This window comes from Balearica regulorum, chromosome 5, assembly GCF_011004875.1.
Source record: "Balearica regulorum gibbericeps isolate bBalReg1 chromosome 5, bBalReg1.pri, whole genome shotgun sequence".
In the NCBI taxonomy this organism is placed as follows: Eukaryota; Metazoa; Chordata; class Aves; order Gruiformes; family Gruidae; genus Balearica; species Balearica regulorum.
This window is the reverse complement of record NC_046188.1, coordinates 53297206-53314819: the sequence shown is the minus strand read 5'-3', so window position 1 is coordinate 53314819 and position 17614 is coordinate 53297206. Positions and strand designations below refer to the sequence as shown.

At 47.3% G+C, this 17614-nt stretch overlaps 2 protein-coding genes across 3 annotated transcripts in view; one reads left to right on the top strand and one right to left on the bottom strand.

The window, feature by feature from the left end:
* Positions 1 to 95: 95 nt before the first annotated feature.
* On the top strand, positions 96 to 16786 carry PRR33 (proline rich 33). Its single transcript, XM_075754926.1, has 3 exons — positions 96 to 233; positions 5948 to 6083; positions 14730 to 16786. Exons 2-3 carry the CDS (start codon positions 6063 to 6065, stop codon positions 16359 to 16361), a joined length of 1653 nt encoding a protein of 550 aa, XP_075611041.1. The 5' UTR covers positions 96 to 233; positions 5948 to 6062; the 3' UTR covers positions 16362 to 16786.
* The window catches only part of LSP1 (lymphocyte specific protein 1), a 50791-nt gene continuing 42984 nt past the window's right edge, over positions 9808 to 17614 (bottom strand). For both annotated transcript variants that reach the window (XM_075754933.1, XM_075754934.1), the window contains exon 11: positions 9808 to 11165. The gene's annotated coding sequence lies outside the window, so the exon portion shown is untranslated. The remainder of the gene's footprint in view (positions 11166 to 17614) is intronic.

Here is a 17614-nt window from a genome sequence, read left to right as displayed (position 1 = left end):
GCATGCCCTCCAGTGTGTCTGGCAGCTCCAGCACCCCCTTTCTCCCAGCCTGTAGGAGCAGAGAAAACCTTTAGGAGCTGCAGGGTAGGCGATATTTTTGGCCCAGGTCACGGATCGATTCCTGCCCACTCTTTCCCTGCCACTTGCAGGGAAGGGTCCCCAACCAAGGATGTAGAGACGAGCTTTTAAAGCTGTGGAGCAGGAGCACAGCGCTGCAGCCTCTCATTCACCAGGTAACATGCATGAGCCAAAATCCCCTTTCCAGCTTCTATTTTCTGGCTGTCTGACAGCTTATCCCCTTGCCTCTCTCCTGCAACCCAGCTCGAGCAATGCTTTTGTAACTCATTAGGTGGGAGGGGGACAGTGCATACATCCTCAGCACCCTGGCTTCGGCCAGGAGGAGTTTGCCATGTGGGGAAGCCGATGTGGGTACCCCATGCTTCCACGGAGAGTGGCACCTGCATGGGGACGTGCAGCCAGACCAGGTATTATGGCCTCCACTTCCCCACCCCAGCTCCACTGAAAGCACTAACGCAGCAAACTAGCCTTCATGCTGCATTTTCAGCACCATCAAGCATTTTTGCAGTCTTCACTGCCTCATTTTCCTCGCGCACTGCACCAGGGGCACATCTGCAAGAAATACTGTATTTGCCCAAACTGGCAGCAGAGCGGGGATGTGTGGGAGTGGAGTCCCCCAGCTGCGTCTCCTTTTATGTTTGCCATGGACCCAGTTTGGCAATGGTATTCACCAGCCTCCTTCGCCTGCCTGCTGGTTATAGATGGTCCCTGCTGCTGATGGGGCATCACAACTCAGATGTCCTACACCCAGGACTGGTTAAAAAGGAAACCTGTGTGTGCAAATGCATGTGAAGCCTGGACTTACAGCGGGGCAGCTCTCAGCAGATGCAAGGCTGAATGCTTCTGTGGTCCCGTCTGGCCTGTTTGCTGCCAGTTGGTTGGCAGGAGCAACATGAGCATCTTGCGGGGTTGCACAGCCTCTGCCAGAGTGGTGCTGCTTGTGCACCAGTGTCAGCGAAGCTCTCCACATCACTCAGATTCCTCTCTAAGCATCTTGACAAATGTGATGTTGATGCAGACTATGGGAGGGACAGGTAATCAGATGTTTCTACCTGCTGCAGCTCTATTTTCAAATAGACAAGATGCAAACATTGCTCCCTGCAGCATTCTCTTAGTTCCTGTACTAAGAGAGTACATCTCTGTGCTCAGCTCAGTTCCTGATCTGGTCACATTGGGCCACTGCTCCAGACAATGTCCGTCTTTACATTATACATCATGTCTATGCTCCATCTTACCCGTCACCACTCGCTGCGAGCATGGCCCCTTTTCTTAGTGCTGTCCCAAAGGATGTGTGTGCATCCTATGGGCTGCCTCTGTCAGAGTGCTCAAGTCCATGTTGCGCATCTTGTCTCCAGTCCCAGCATGATCTGGTTCCCTTTTCCCACAGGACCAAGGGGATCTGCTCCATCCCTCTGGAAGAGGGCTTATCTGATGCACATGTCCTCCTTTTGCTCTACTATCATCTGGTTCACAACCAATAATCGTTCCCCACAGCCCACTCCATGTTTGCCCTTTCTTTTCTTTGTGGGTCTCTCTATCCTCTTTGGCACGTTAACTAATCTTCTCAAATATTTGTTTCATTCATCTGGTCCTTATTTCACCTCTTGATGCCATTGCACACCAGCTTCATTCACAGCCTGCAACATTTTCATCATCAGCTTTGCCTCTCTTTACAGTAGATTGTCCTAAGATATATTTTTGTGCTGTCTTGACAACATCTCTTCTCCCTGCATCAGCAGCAAGGTGCACTTGCACTTGTCTTCGAGCTGCTGCAGCGCAGCCACGCCAGCCTAGAGAGCAAGCAAACCAGCACCAACTACCTTGTGCTCTCTCCTCATTGGATGGACTAGATGAGAGACAGATGATCCCAGCTGTGGCAGCATTTCTTCCAAAAGCTGTAAGATTTTGTTAGATGAGGGTGTGGTGAGCATCTGTCTTTGGAGAAGCCCCTCTCACCAGCTGCCAGGTTAGAAGGCAGCACCAAAGTCAAAAAGAGCATGCATGCATGCAGGTCACAGACATGAACCAGGGTCTCAAACTGCATAAAGTCCCTCCACCTGCTGACCTGAAGCCAGAGCCTGGCATGCTTTTACAGTGACAGCATCTCCACCTGGGAGAGGATACAGCAATCCAGCATTCCTTCTTGAATAGGAACTAGAGGCTGGGGCAGAGATCTAGGGAAGTTTCCACTAGGTAACCTACCCCAATGTCTCATTTCTTTTCGGTAGGTAAGAGCACTCAGATGAGCCACAGGAAGATACGGCATAGCAGGGCCACTAGCAGCGGAGCTGTGATCAGGCCTTCTCATCTTTTCTGGCTGTTGGCTCACCTATTGCAGCAGCCAGTGCACTTGGCTGGAGATGCCTTTAAATACAGTATTCACACATTACCCCCAATAATTTTACAAATTGCGTAAAGATGAGTACTTTGGCCAAATACTTGTCTTTTTTTTTTTTTAAACCCTTACCCCCCATGCTCACTGCACACCAGTCAGTGGGCAGCATTTCCATGGATCGCTGCCTCCTACGGCTGGATGGCACCCAGCCAGCAAGCTGAAAAAGCACTGTAAAAGTGCATCTAAAAACCTCTGCAGCCCTGGAAGTCTGAAATCCTACCTGCAGCTTCACGTTCATTAAAGACTACAGAGTTCACAAATAAAATCCGCTACATCCTTCCCATAAAACAGGTGCTCTTTCACAACCCAGGAGAGATCTAACTCCTGAAAAGAAACAGTACCTATCCCTTATTCACCAACTGCTGACCAACACTGAGCAAACTGATCTAATACCGAAGAGGATCCTGCTTTGGCACGCCAAGTTGGGCCAGAGGACCTCCTGAGGTCCTTCCTTACCCAAACTTGCCCGTGACCACACACTTACACCTTCATGCTAGAGCTACAGAGAAACTTCCACTGATACCTTCTTTCATCCGACAATGGTTAAGTTATCCAAAGTGAAATTGTTTGCCAAAAAAATGTGTTTTACTTGAGTTGTTCCATCATTCACAGTCTGAATTTTTCTTCTTCTCCCCCCCCCCCCCCCAAAGTCATATTTGAATGCTTTCAAAACAACATCTTTTGATTTTCTTTGCATGCTACAGCTATTCTGGTTTTGGTGTGTTTGTCCACTTATACAGACATCAGCACTGAAACACTTGAAGTTATCCATGAACACGTGTTGATGAGCTGACTGGGGAAGGGTGGGGACGTGTTTTTCTGTTTTGTGACACTTTCAGTTATAAACCTTTTACCATGATTTAGGGCAGGCAGGAAATGGGAATCACAGAAGCCATTTGGGATGGAAAATTAAATTCTTATCCAGTTCCCCACCACCACCCTTTCTTCTCTTTATCCACTCCAGAGAAAGGGTTTCTGCAGTGGGGTTTAATCAGCAGTTCAAGGTTATAGTAGATGCCCTACGTTCACCAAAACACTGTTTCCAATTTAACTGAAGCAGTTGCCAATAAAAAGGCAGATCAGATAGTGACTAAGTAAGTAAGTGCACTCAGAGAAAGGACAGAATATATACATAATTAATTATTTTCTGTTCCTGGGTAAAATCCAATGACCTGTTTTATGCAGCCAGTCAAGCAGAGATCAGAATAGCCTTAAACTTTAAAATCAGCTCCTCTAAGTATCAGCAGACTGCTGCCATTTTACTGGCAATGACAGGATCCTGAGGAATCTGAAACACAACTCAAACAAGCGGAGCAAAGACCATGCTTCCTCCCCAGCTCCTCTAATACCCCTGCTTGGCATTTGGGCTCAAGATCTTAGTCCTCAGCTTGTCTCTCCCTCCCCCAGCTAGAAGAGACCTGGTGCGGTGCTTGCCATGCACAGCAGTGCATCTCTTGCAGCAGCCGCTCAGATACAGGGGAGAGCAAGTATTCACCGGGTGCGGGTTCAACTACCTCAGTCCTGGGGGGTGGCTGGGGAACTTCAGGGTGCCAACACCTTCTCCTGATGGGGCTCCATGACATCTCAGAGGTTCAGAGGCATAAAAAGGAGAATAAAGGGCAACAAACAAGTTTTCCTCTTCTTACCTAATTACCCATGTACGCCTCCATCCACCTACCGGATACTGCTCCTCTCCTCCTTGCATCTGGAGGAAGGGAGTCCATCAGCGCCTCTGTGGAAGACTCCAGTGTGTCATTCTTTCTGTCACATTCAGTCAATAGGAGAACCTGCCCCCATCTTATCCCCTCTTAGCCTATAAGAGCAGAAACTCTACATGTTTGCATAAGAAATGGGAGGGATCTGAACACCTCCTACTTGAGCATCAGATGCAAGGATAAGCCAGCCTTGTGCATCATTCACACAGTGCATGGTGTAAATGCACTCATTAGGCTGGTGTGGTTTCAGAGGTGATGGGGGCAGAGCAGAGTACAACATGTCCTTGGGCATTTTTAAATTCTGTTGAAATTTTCCTATTCATAATGGCTTTTTCCTAAGTTTCCAGTTGGGTTGGCTCTGGTTGTTATTGTCTGGGTTTTTTCCCCAGCAACATTTTCAGTGTTAGAGACACATAAAGTCACTAGTGGTCCTAAAAGACAATGCAATTTTTGAGTTGTTAAAGTCATCAGTGTAAGAGGAATTAGTTGCATTAGCGTATTTGCAAAGGATTGAGCACCTACTGTCCCCTGCCCCCACCAATTCCTTCCAGAGGTCAGCGCTGGTCTAAGGACCAGCGTGTCCTGCAGAGCCAAGTGCGATCTCATCAGTCATCAGGGAGACAGAGAGGGAGAAAACAAATGGAGGGCTTGCCTCTGACACTAACCCAAAGATGCATCCGCATCCCTTCCATGAGAACTGGCCTCATCAGACAGGCCACATCTCTGATGGCTGCAGGAAACGCTTTGCTATCTTGATCTGTGACAGAGCGACTCAAAGTCAGATTAGAGATACCTTACTGCACAGGGTCAATGAGCAACAAGGCTTAGCAGGGTGGTTCTGGAGAAGAAGCAAGAATTTGCTTCAGAGTTGGCGTGCTGGCATAGCTCACCAGCATTCCAAAAGCCAGGTGGAACAGACCAAGCTTAACCTGGGTGTAAAGCTGCTTTGGAGATCTCCAGAGAGACTGCTCTTGCATACCCCCATCTCCCTGTGAGCATGCTTAACTTACCAGCTGCCTTCGCACCCACACTGAAAGGCTCCTGAAAGGCTATGAAAAAGCAAAGCCCAAACTGTGATGAGGGCTGGAAAAGCGGATGAAATACCCCGGGGCCAAGAAGCAGTAAATAACTGCATGGTGTTTGGGCAGCTCACACATTTGGCCAGGGCAAAGGCGGGTATTGGTGCCATCCTTAACAGTCTCAGCCCCGATCTTCAAGTCAAACTGCATGCAAACCCTCAACCAAAATTCACCAAACCAATCAACTGCAACCCCCCTCTACTCCCAGCGCAGCATTTTCCACGCTTGCATGCTTTGCATATAGCGTGTCCCTCTCCAGGAAGAAGCAGAGCCAGAGCCAGAATTTGCACTCTTCCTCTCTGGGGACAGTAACAATTGCAGCACAGCTCCAAATTTGCATTTTGCAACCCTGAGTTTTGCAAAACAGTAAATCTGACTGGCAAACTTGAAAAACTGGTTTCATTGCCTGGAGCAACTCTGCTAGAATATCTGTCCTGGCAACATCACCATCATTTGCCCTTCATGTCCCCAGTACTTTCAATGCGGAACTTTGCAGGGCCAAAGCTGGGAGCATGTAATGGTGTTACTCAATAGCCCTTCTTCAGGTTAATTTTAGCTGATGGAACTTTTCATGCTTTCAAAAAGGAGTCACTTTATTTTTGAGAAACCTCTTGTACTTTGTACTTACATTGGCTACTGTAAATACTCTTTTCCATCTGATGTTTCGAACACACCTACAGGGCTCTAAAAATCGCAAGAAAACCACACCTGAAATGATCTTAAAGGAACGATGACCTGTTAATTTTGTAAACCAAACCGAGTAACATGATGCACCCAACATGCAAGTGATTGCAGATGGAAACAAATCACACATCAGTAAGTACTGAATTTTGCCTTTCTTCAGTTAATATTGATTCCTGATTTTTGTGGTAGACTGTTGCTCCATCACTCAGCTGTTTGCTTTGGGAGATGTGCTTGCTCTGTCTGCTTTAGACAACTAAGACACAATCTCTGTGAGATTCAGGAGATCCTCCTTGGAAACCCTAGATCTGGGCTAGATGTCTCACTGAAGATAAGGGATCAGGCTGGATAACTGGAGACATAGGACATAGCCAGGGGCTCATCCTCAGGCTATTTACACCTAAATGGATGAGACAGAGCATATGAAGCCTAAGCAGCAGAATAGGAGCCAGGTCCAGTGGATGGAGCTGCTGTTTCGGGCTGTCCCCAGAGGAGGTGATCAAGGCAGGAGACCAGCCAAGGTGCTCACAGCAGCCACCCACAGCCTCTCTGCAACCTTGGGGAAGGACTACCTATACCAATACCTACCAACCAAACACCTTGCTGCCGTCATGCTTTAAAATGCTTGCTCATATAAATTCCAAAGACATTTTCTCCTTACTTTGCTTCAACCTCCCTCCCTGTTCTTCCCATCACCCTGAAAAGCCCCAAGCCCATGATCTTTTTTCCTATTTGTTTGAAGGATGAAGAGTGCATGTCTTTAGCATTGCTAAATCACTATTACTTAGAGTTCTTGTGAAGAGATTAAGCACTTTCTGAAATTTATGATCTAAATCAAATTATTGCACTGCAACCAAAACCCTCAGGAGACTCAATGCAAAATCACAGGGAAATCACTTGTGGCCTCTCTCATCATCATCATCAGGATTCCTTATAACAGGCCCATAATTTCTGAAGCAAATCCTAGCTCCAATTGCACTTCTTGTCACTGTCAGATCCATTCTTTACCTGCTTTAAAATATATATATATATATCACATAGCATTAGCAGAAGTGTGTTGAGCTGGCAAGAGTCACCAACAGACCAACCCCAGAGCCTTGCTCAGTAGCGTATCAGCTGTCACCTCATTATTTATAGCCACCCCGCTCTTTCAGCTTGTTTATTTTCCTTCCCTAAGGTGGTGGTGGCAGGAGGGGAAGCTCTGACATTCAGGCCCAGGTGTCTCCGAGTCTGACATTTCCTTCAAAGAGCAGAAACTGCAGACACATTTCAACGAAGAAAGTCATTTGGAAACTTTAGACCCTCATGTCCAACAGGTCAGTGGAGGCCCAGAGCAGAGCTGCAAGCAAGGGTTGAGCAGATCTGTTCATTAGCCAGCTCATGTACATAAGGATGGTCATAAAAATGAGCCTATAATTATTTTATACCTGTAAAGAGAACCAGATAGAGTCTAGCCCCCAGTCTCAAGGCAGAACAAGTGCTATATAAAGACACAACATTCAAAACAGACTCGAGTTTTCCATCAGCTATGTTTTCCCCAAGTTTAAATAATGCTATTTTATGGCCTGTAGGAAATAGGCATTGCAGTGATTGTGGGACATGTTCCTCAATCCCATCTCACATACACTCATGTAGAATCACCTGTTAAAGCTTGCTCAGAAAAAAGGCAGCCCTGAAGCCTGCTATGGAAAGCTAAGCAGACCATTTCAGTATTACCATAGCCCCCAAAAGATTCATTTAAGAGTGGATGCTGTACAAAAGGACATTCCCCTTCTGCATAATCTAAGCATACAGGGAAAACAGAAATTGGAGAGAACCAACACCTCGAGATGTGCCTCAAGGTCAGAGCACTGAGAGCCCACATGGAGTTCAAGCCCCTCTCTTCAGGCACCATTGGCTTGCTTTGGGGGTGTTAATTTGGGATAGCACAACAGGACAGGGAACACAGGCATTCAAGCAATACAGGGACCAGGAAAGCATTGTTTTTCTCCACCAGTCCTGCAGCAAGACACTCTCAATGTCTGTTTTCCCTTGTTAAAGTGCAATGGTCCCAGGAGAAGATAAAGCTAAAGTCTTATAATGAGTCTCAGAGATGCCAAAACTGCAAAAAAAATATGAGTTTGATATTGTGAAAAATGAATGTAAGACAGACAGGGAGTAGTCAGCTACTGAATAAGACCAGTAACTGCTATAGAGACACACAGCCTGCTCTCCTTTACTCAGCCGAGCAAGATGAGTCCCCAGAAGCACTCTCCACATCCCTAGGGGAGCGGAGGTCCCAGCAACACGCACAGGAGGTGGCAATGCTTTCTTCTGAAGTGAACAACAAAACCAGCCACAACACCCTGTACTTGCTGCTGAAGGGAGAAAGGAGCATTCATTCCCTCTTGGCATCACCCAAGATACATACCCAGAGCACCTGGGCTGCAGCATCCCTTTTTTTTTTTTCGGGTGTGCGTGTGTGTGCATGTCTTTCACCATTATGGTAACCCCACTACAACTCCCCACCATGTTACTTTGGAAGGAGAAACAGCACATTGTAAAATTAATTTAATTGTGGAAAAAATTTCACCTGGCAGATATAGCTACCTCATAAAGAGCTACACACATCTGCTCCACGCCAGGTCTTTCCCCAGTTCCTCACCACCACTAGAGTGGTCTGGTCTCCCTGGAGAGTTTCCACTTAACCTGCTCACTTCTGTGCTGCAGCCAGAACCTGAATTACCACAGTTGTTTCTGTTGAAACCACATCTAGGTCCACATGGGCTTTAAGTGGGGAAAATATGCCCTGCAAATTAACCCTCCTTAGAGAAGGAATCTCACGCAAGCAGCCTTTGGAGCCTTTTCAACACTCTCCAAGCTGACAGGGCACAGGAATACTAACAAAAAAATGTTTCTGGCCATCCTGTCTACCAGCCAACTGCAGAACAGAGCTGAAACAAGTTGGTGCAATCAGGTTGCACACGTGCAACAACACAGTAGCACTGCTTTCACCTCATGCCAGGACATCTCTATACAGCCCATTGCTACTGCTGGGGCCTCACTTAAGAATCCCACCATGGCAGAGAAAGGGCTGAAGATGGGGCCAGATGGCGTCCGTGTTCCCCAGTGTTTTTGAGGAACACAGGCTCCTTGAACTCCTACCTCCAGGAAGAGCTGAAGAAGAGGATGGAGAGGACAAGAGTATCGATAAGCAGAAAGATGACAGCAAGAAGTGATATCTGAAAAGTTTTCTGTTCCAAACACTTTAGAAAAGCATAGGTAAGGACAGCACAAACTATTTGAAACTATGTCTCTACACCACAGAAGTGTTACTACTTGGAAGATCACCTCCATAAAAAGATTTTTTTTCCTTAGATGGTTCCAGACAGTGTAGTCAGCTCAGAGTGCTGCATTCCTGTACTGAGAATTATATCGACTTCATCTCAGCTGTATAAGCAGACTATAGAGAATTTTTTATTTTTTTTTTTTATAGCTGACACATCACCAGTGATTTTGGTTGAAGGCTGTGATGCCGCTCAGGTCTATTAGTCAGGAAGCTAAGCTCCCTGTTTCTCCTAGCAGATCACTCCATAGGAAGTGTTCTGCATGCTGCTCCATCTTTCACCAAATACTGCTCATTCCCATTTTACAGTCAATTACCCCCAACAACAATGAAGATGACAAGGATGTCCTAGATAGGGCAGGCACACAGAAAGCCCTTTTCCCCGCAAACATCAAGCTCCTTTTCTTCTTGTTGCTCAGCCTGATGTTTCTTCTCCTCCATTTTCCACTCCAGCAGTAGAGCTGCAAGGTCTTCAAAAAACAACTTTGCTGCAGGAACTCCTACATCAACAAAATCCTCAGAGTTGCCATCATTACATCTTCCTCAAATTTTATTAAATGCTTACAAAAAAAAAAAATATCCAGGACACAGTAAATTTAAGCAGAAAGCAAACTGATGCCGGAAGAGAGAGAAGCTGCCCTCCCTCCAGGAGAGCAGAAACAAGTTGCAAAATTATGTTGACATGGGAAGAGGGCAGGAATAAGACTTTAAAGAAGGGTTGGGGAACATGCTAACACCATGAAGTATGACGACGTGGGAGAGCTCAGAAACAGCCCCGAGAGCTGACTTACAGATCTCAGGTCCAAGGCCAGAGTGCCACTCTTTAGGGGCTCAGTTTCCCCATGCTCACAGCAAGCCTTGACCTCCCCAAACAACTCATTTGGATGCCTTTTCACTGAGGCAGCTTCCAGCTTAAGAGAAGCAGACGTTTCCCAGATATCCTGTCTACCTCCAGGATACCTCAATGTGTCCACCACCTCTGACATTCAAAAGAAGGGTTTCAATCATTGGCACTGGAGCCCACAGGTTAGAGAACAAGCAAATCACCTTCCCAAAGAAGGGAGATAATGCCAGTGATCAGCACTCCTCACCTGGGAAAGGAAACCTCTAACCCATTTTAGACAGGGAAAGGAAGGCAGCAGCAATCTGAAACAAAGCTACTATTGTCACTGTCAAGATGGAAAAGTGGTAGGAACATTTTGGCATGGGTTTGTAATTGTGATTAAAGGATGATTTGGAAACTAAAAAAAAAAAGCAGGACTAAGTTGAATGTGATTTGATGTACACAGGGTAAATTGAAGTCCCTCAAAGCAGATGTTGTAGAGGGACACAGGCTGCATTGTGAACAGGGGAAGACTTTACCCACAGCTGGCACCAAGAGGGTGACAAATAGTCCTTGCCACCTCCTCACCCTCAGGATCTGCCCATAGCCCTCTTTTCAAACACTGATCCTTTTACCAGGTTTCTGTTGAGCTTCCTCTCTCCCACCACCCAGCTACTAAGAGCCACAAAAGTAGAAATTCTTCATCATGTAGCAAAAGCCCTGCCAGCACAGCAGGGCAGCAAATCCCTTTCTTCCAACACTTGAGAAAAGAGACGGAGAGAGGGAGCAGAGCCATAATGTCCCATCTCCATAGCAGAGCCAGATAATAAAAAAAAAGCCAAAGAGTCACATAGAAGGTTAAAACAGGGGTGGGTTTTGCCTGCTGATCTAGTTGCTTTGACCCAACCAGAGGCAGCATAGGGTATTGCCCACACCCTGAGAGGAGTCAGGCTGTACCGAAGCAGACTGACATCAGACAGGAGGAGAAGAGAAACATCCTTCAATTATCTTCTGTGGGGCAGAGGAAATAGTGGCATTCAGGGTTGCATCAAGCCAGGACCAAACTCATCTGCAAGACAAGAAAACAACAAGTTTATGCATACCGCTTGGCCTGCCACAAGTGATACCCTGGGCTGTACAGGGGCAGCATCTTGCCTAGCAATTACACGTGGTTTTCTCCCACCCATTTCTACAAAGCCCTGTCAATCAGCCCATAAAGCTTCGGTGCTGCAGGACAGCCAACCGCGCTATGTGCCCACGGCAGAGCAGATGCCGAGGGCTGCATGCCCAGCAGAGGTCACGACTGCCCAGGCAGAGGGAGGAGATTAGCAGGTTTTCTTCAAGCCCAAGAAAGCCACTAAAGCGGAGTGTTCCTACAGCCCCCAGCAGCCACAGCTCTCCGCTCAGGACCATCTGTGGCGGTATCGGGTTCCTGCAGCTCTCGATGTGCTCCGCATGTGACAGCTGGTGCAGCCGAGGGACTCCAGCACGCAAATGACTTTTCCATCATGTGATAAATGACTCCTCCATGCTGACACTCGCCCCACCATTCCCAGTTTGGGGTTGATTGCAGATGGAGCGGAGTCTGGGAGAAGAACAGTTGGGGTCCAAGACTGGGTGACCTCCCCTCCACCCACAGGCACTCAACAAGCACCAGGGAAACTTAACCCTCTGAAAGCCTTTTGACTCAGCTTCTAGCTCAGTTTCCTTCCAGCTTATCACAAACCCATCCAAGTTTCTCAGGCAGTATTTTACCTGTGGCCCTGGGTTTTCAGCTCTGGCCTTTCCACTGGCAATAAAGCAAGTCTGTCTGTCCCTTTGCTTTTGCTTCACTACATAGCAAGGGGGGAGGACACTCACAAATCTTGCTTGTTACAGAATTTCTCCAGAGCACACGAAGCTCTGAAGGAGACTCAAAGCCAAGCATGACAGGGAAGGCAAATAAATTAAGAGCTGATTTCTTTTGCTGTCTCTTAGCATCTCTCCACCTTACTAGTCAAACACACAGACTCTGGCACAGTCACATGCCATGGAAGTTACCACCCACAAGGTCTCCAAGACCCACAGCACAGCAGGTTTCAAGTCAGATGGGATGCTGAGATAGTAGCAAGAGTGATTTTAAGAGCACAGGCTATTGTAAGAGACCACAAATCTTGAGGTTATAGGGCACAAAGCAGCCTCTAACTTTGGGAACAGAAGGGAAGTTTTCCTGGTACATGCAGATCATATCTAAACTTCCCACTCCAAGAACCCCTAATGCCCTCCTCAGTAGGACCTGGCAGTTTGCAGCAGATCCCAGGCAAGATCCTGCTCTGACCCATGTGGGAAGCTGCCTTTCTCTGGGGTACAGCAGTCCACAGGACAAGGAAAACGCTCAAAGAGATGATCAGTAGTTGGGAAGTGCACTGCCCTGCCTCTTTAGCATTCCCAACAAAACTGAAGCAGGTCAGCCTTATAATTCTGGTTTACCAGTGCTGCTAGACCACAGCTCATCTTGTAGTACAGGCTGTCCATGGGACCACATTACACAGGGGCAGATGAAATCATTCCACAATCAATCTTAACATCAGACACATGTGCTAGCTTACCTTGCAGCAGATAAAAATCACCCAAGCAATTACCAATTCCTATACAAACAGAACCAGAGTAGCATTGCACAAGAGCAAGTATGCACCTCTCCAACTGAGATGTTTTGTCTTTCTGACCCAAAATAATCTAGAATATCCACAGGGCGGGGGAGGAGAGCAGGTATATGATGAAGGAATGGGCTCTCAGCCTTTTTTTGGGCCAGTGCAGTTTCTAAGAGTAGCTCTTGGAATAGAGCAAGTCCTAATCCCAGCCTTGTGCCTAAGGCACAAAGCTGATAAGCCACTGGGAATGTCCAACAGTTGTCACCTCCAGCTGGCATAAATCCCCTGCCAAAACAGTGGGAGGTTTCTCATGCCTGCAGCCGAAATAAATGCATCAGTTGGTAGCAGTGTACCACTTGCTAGACACTGCCCAGACTCTCCCCACCACAGCTTCTGCTCTGGAGGACAGTTTGTCCACCATGGTGAGGGCCAGACCTTGAAGGCTTTGTGCCCCACATGCAACCTCTTCAGTGCTTTCATTTGTTGCTGGGTTGGTTTTTTTTTGTTTTGTTTGGGGTTTGGTTTTTTGTTTGGTTTTTTTTGACGAGTCATCCTTCTTACCCCCATCCACAACCAGTTTTGAAGATATACCACCTGACTGCTCAGTACAGATCAGCTTCCTGGCCTGGTGCTGACAGCAGCACTGCAAGCCCAAGACAACACTGGGCACTCAAACGCAAATAGCTGTTCTGTGCTTTCGAGAGTTTTATTCAGGATAATTTTCCCTCACAGTAGGTATTACACCACACTCCTACCCTAACCAAAGTGGGTTGGGAGCCACCAGGAACCAAGCAGAGCACATGCAATAGCCCCTCTGGGCAACCCTGACATCGCTCCACCTCCTCTTCCTTGTTTCAGGATGCTCAATTGCATCCAGCAGTAGGGATTAAGGGGCTCAGTGATTTATGTCTCATTTCATAGCAAAACTCAGCAACTCAGTGTTAAGTGAGAGCCAGGGCAGAGTCAGATTTCTTTTTGGGGGCTGCCAAAGAGTCATGGCAGGTCAGAGCTGGGTACTTGGTGTTCCCCAGCCTTGCTCAGAAAGAGAAAGAGGAGAACTGAGACTAGTTTTATCTTTCTATCCCCAAAACACTGCAGGAAATCTCCTCTTCTTTCTAGTGAGCACTAGTCAGATGGTGGCGAGTTAGCCACAGAGAGCAGGAAAAGCAGTTGTGCATCCCCCCCCAGGAGCAGCACAGTGTTGACTAAAGGAGATCCAGCTGCAATTGCCATTAGGGATAAGACCCAACTCAGACCACAACCCATTTCTGTTTCACTGAAGAACGGGTGATACAGGGAGAACAGTGGCAATGCTTCCCAAGGAAAAGAGAAAACTAGATTTTATCTTAAATGCAGAAAAAGAAGGTTGCCACTGTCCTTGATGCAGCAAAGAAACACCAGTTAGTGTTGTGACAAAGCACTTTCTCATCAGATAAACGCAGCTTTTAAGTCCTGTGTTTCACATGGATGTATTTTTGCCAGCTAAAATCAATCAAGACTAATGTTGACTTTGACTCAAATGACACATAGCTGTCCTGTTGTACATAACATTTTATCAGAGTATTAATAACTGGAATTTGGAAAGCCATGAAACATTCCTGATTTGTGCCTCTGGAGAATGTTTCAAAGCTTCAAAATTTCAGACCTGCTTTGTTTCTCTTGACATTTCCTTCCAAATCCTGTTAGGACTTGCCAAGACACAAATGTCTGGGGTCCCAGGGAGCTCTCACTGGATTTTGCACTAATCACCAGCAGCAGGAGGGCTCCAGGTTTGGCAATACAGCTTCACCCCAGTACACCTCTTGCCCTGCCACACCATCTTCAAGACTGGCTGAGGCTACCTTGGGAGACTAAGGAAACTAAGACTGATGCTCTTCTCCCACAGTACTGACTCCATACTCATAGCTTTTGGAGAGAGGAAGAGGAGGCCTTATATATGAATACTTCAAAATCTAGCCCAGGGCTAAGCCCACACCAACTCTAAGCTTTGTGTTTTCTTCCAGGAGATGACAATGCTGATAACAGTATCATCCTCCATCCAGCCTGCTCCCATCCACCACCATCTTTCTCCCCCTCCCACCCTACCAAAGCCTGGGAAGGACAACTTGCGGCTGCAGCGGCTGCTGAAGAAGGCAGCCAAGAAAAACGCTGTCCTAGCTTCAGAGCAAGCCAAGTCCTTTCGGTCCAGCCTCTCACCTGTGAATGAGGCCAGCTCTGACCTAGAGCACAATGAAAGCACTCCCCCAGCAGAGACCCCCAAAATCGCAGCACCCTCCTCTGCCAGCCTCCCAACCCACCTCTCCATCAAGCCCATCACCCACCGTGTCCCCTCCCCTTTCCGAAAGGGCAAGCCTTTCACGCTGAAGGTCACTGAGCAGAGGCGCATTGCTGAACACCTCAGGCTCACAACCTCCTCAGCCATGCCCATGCTACACAAGCCAGTTGCTCCTGAGACTCCACAGCAGCCTGAAGGCACGGACACCCACCTTCCCTCTCCAGGCAACCTTTCCATAAGTGTTTTCCCCAAGCCTCCTCCTTCCAGTACACCCAATAAAGAAAGGGCACCAGAGGTTACCTATGTCACGAAGGTGCACACTTATTTCCACAGTGTCAAGCCACCCAGGGCTAAGATGCCCATGTCAAATCAGACCCAAGCAACCATCAGCCATGATGACAGAAGGCCTTCTTCTCCAGCAGCTGAAACAAGCCACTCTGAACCATCTCCAGGGCAGATACCCCCCCTGCCTGATGATAGCAAGGACACAGCTCCCACACTGCAGCCTCCTTTCCTTTCTGCTGCAGATGCAGAGCCCCCTAAGGAGCCCGAGCCTCCTCCTACTGAAGAGTCCATCAAGGCCCCTTCACCCAAGCCCAGCATCTCCAATGCCCATGCCAATAAGCCTACAATCCATGGAAATGACATGGAAATATCTGGATCAGAGAGAGCTCCTGAATTACCCAAGCAAGATGGCGACATCCTCACACCATCAATACCTAGCACTCCTTGGAAGCAAGCACACCCAGAGACAGCAACCCCAGCACAAGCTGACCGTATGGGGGCCACCTCCACAGACACCAAGGCAGAACATGTCATTCAACCTCAATTGACCCCCAGCTTACCAAACACCAGCGCTCTCAAAGCTGAGCCAGCAGTACCATCAGCAGAAGCAGCAAGACCTCCTGGGGCCAATGCTAGTGGCTGGCATCGCCTCAGGAAGCACTTGATAGTGCAGCCAGAAGCACCCAACTTCCCAGAGCCCGAGCCTGAAAAACTGGGACAGGAGGAAGGGAGCAAGGAGGGCAGCTCTCAAGCAGCCATCAGTGAAGACCACAGGCTGTTTAAATCAAGGGCCACAAGAATGTGGGATGCTATTTTATACCAGATGACAGTCAAAGAAAGGAAGCAGCAAGCAGAAGAGAAGAAGCTGCGGAAGGAAGAAAGCTTCTTTCTTCCCCACCGCTTACCCCTCCTTCTACATAAGCCACGCTTCGACGCCCGGAAACTGAAGGAGCTGGCTGCCAAACCCATGACAAAGATTACTACCGTGTTTGAGGTGGCCCGGTTTAGACCCAAAGTGGCTGAGGAGCACACCAAGAGCTTTAACAGAATGGCATCAGGATGGTCAGTCAACTGAAGCCAGGCTGCTCCACTAGGAGGTTTCTACAGGGCACCAAGGAAAAGAACACCTATGTCTAGGTTAGCTGCCTGACAGACCCAAGTGCAAGGAAAAAAAATAAAATTAACTAAAACCCCGCCAAGACAGCAGCCTCATGCTGTGGGTTTAAGGGTTACTCTCCATATGTATAGAAGCTTAAATGCATAACATACCACATCCACAGGTCATGAGCCAGGAAAACAAACATGCACTTGTTTTGAAAAGAGCCCACAACAAGCAGTGTATGCAGTAATATGGGGAAGAGAGGGGAGGCACATTGAAGACAACAAATTGCATGTAGAAAAAGCCCAGTTTAGAGGAGGATGGTGGAATATGAGTTTATTTTATTGTGTTTATTTAAGCCCAAGAGAAATCCTAGAAATAAAAAGTTGTAGATGCAACAACATGAAGGAATCTGGGTTGCTCCTCATCTCCTCTAGGAATTCTCAGAAACTGAACTCTAAGAGAGTACACATCTCTGGCTTCTCCACTAAAAGTGCTGTGGAGGGCACCTCACACCCATCCACTGACAACAAGGTGGAAACTCATCCTTTCACCCAAGGCACAGACAAGGGACAAGTATAAGATATCCATCCTGCTCTCACATAGCAGTTCCCCTGCCTAAAACACTGGGCATCATTTGATGTCCTCCTAGGTAAGTCTACTAAATTGTAGCACACAAAAGACTAACTTTGCTGCAGTAATCAAGTTCTGTAATGTATTTTACAGTGCTTTTTTTAAGTACAGCTAGGGGTTAGTGTTTTCATGATAACCAGCAAGAGCCTGCTTCAGTATGTGGCTATCAAACTGTGTATTTAATAAGGTGCTGTTTTCTGGGTGTCCCTGCTAACCGCATGCAGTCTTGTTTTCAGAGGCAACATCATATAGTTGCATACCTACTGGTGCTTGATGTCCTGGAAAAAAAAGGTATTTAAAACAAAATCCCCAACTGTCCATCCACAGAGACAACTGTGCTTTCCAACATTACAGTCACTCTTTGCATCTCCATCACCACCAAGCTTATGATCATGGAAGCTGGAGATCAGCTATTTCTGTTTCTCAAAGGACTTTGTCATATGCTGGGATATTCCTACACAGCTAATATAGAATTGCTATGTTTAGTCCAAATAGGAAACTCAATACACAGCTCTACATTCTCTTCATGTGCAGAGGATATGGAGCTGACCAGTTTCCCCAAGCCAAACTGCAAACAGACTTAGAAACAAAACCAA

What these genes read in the sequence shown, in the direction of transcription:
- PRR33 (XM_075754926.1), top strand. Translation starts at nt 6,063, where the DNA reads ATGGAAACAAATCACACATCA. An exon ending in TGGAAACAAATCACACATCA is followed by an intron (nt 6,084 to 14,729) that starts GTAAGTACTGAA and finishes GTTTTCTTCCAG; the next exon opens with GAGATGACAATGCTGATAAC.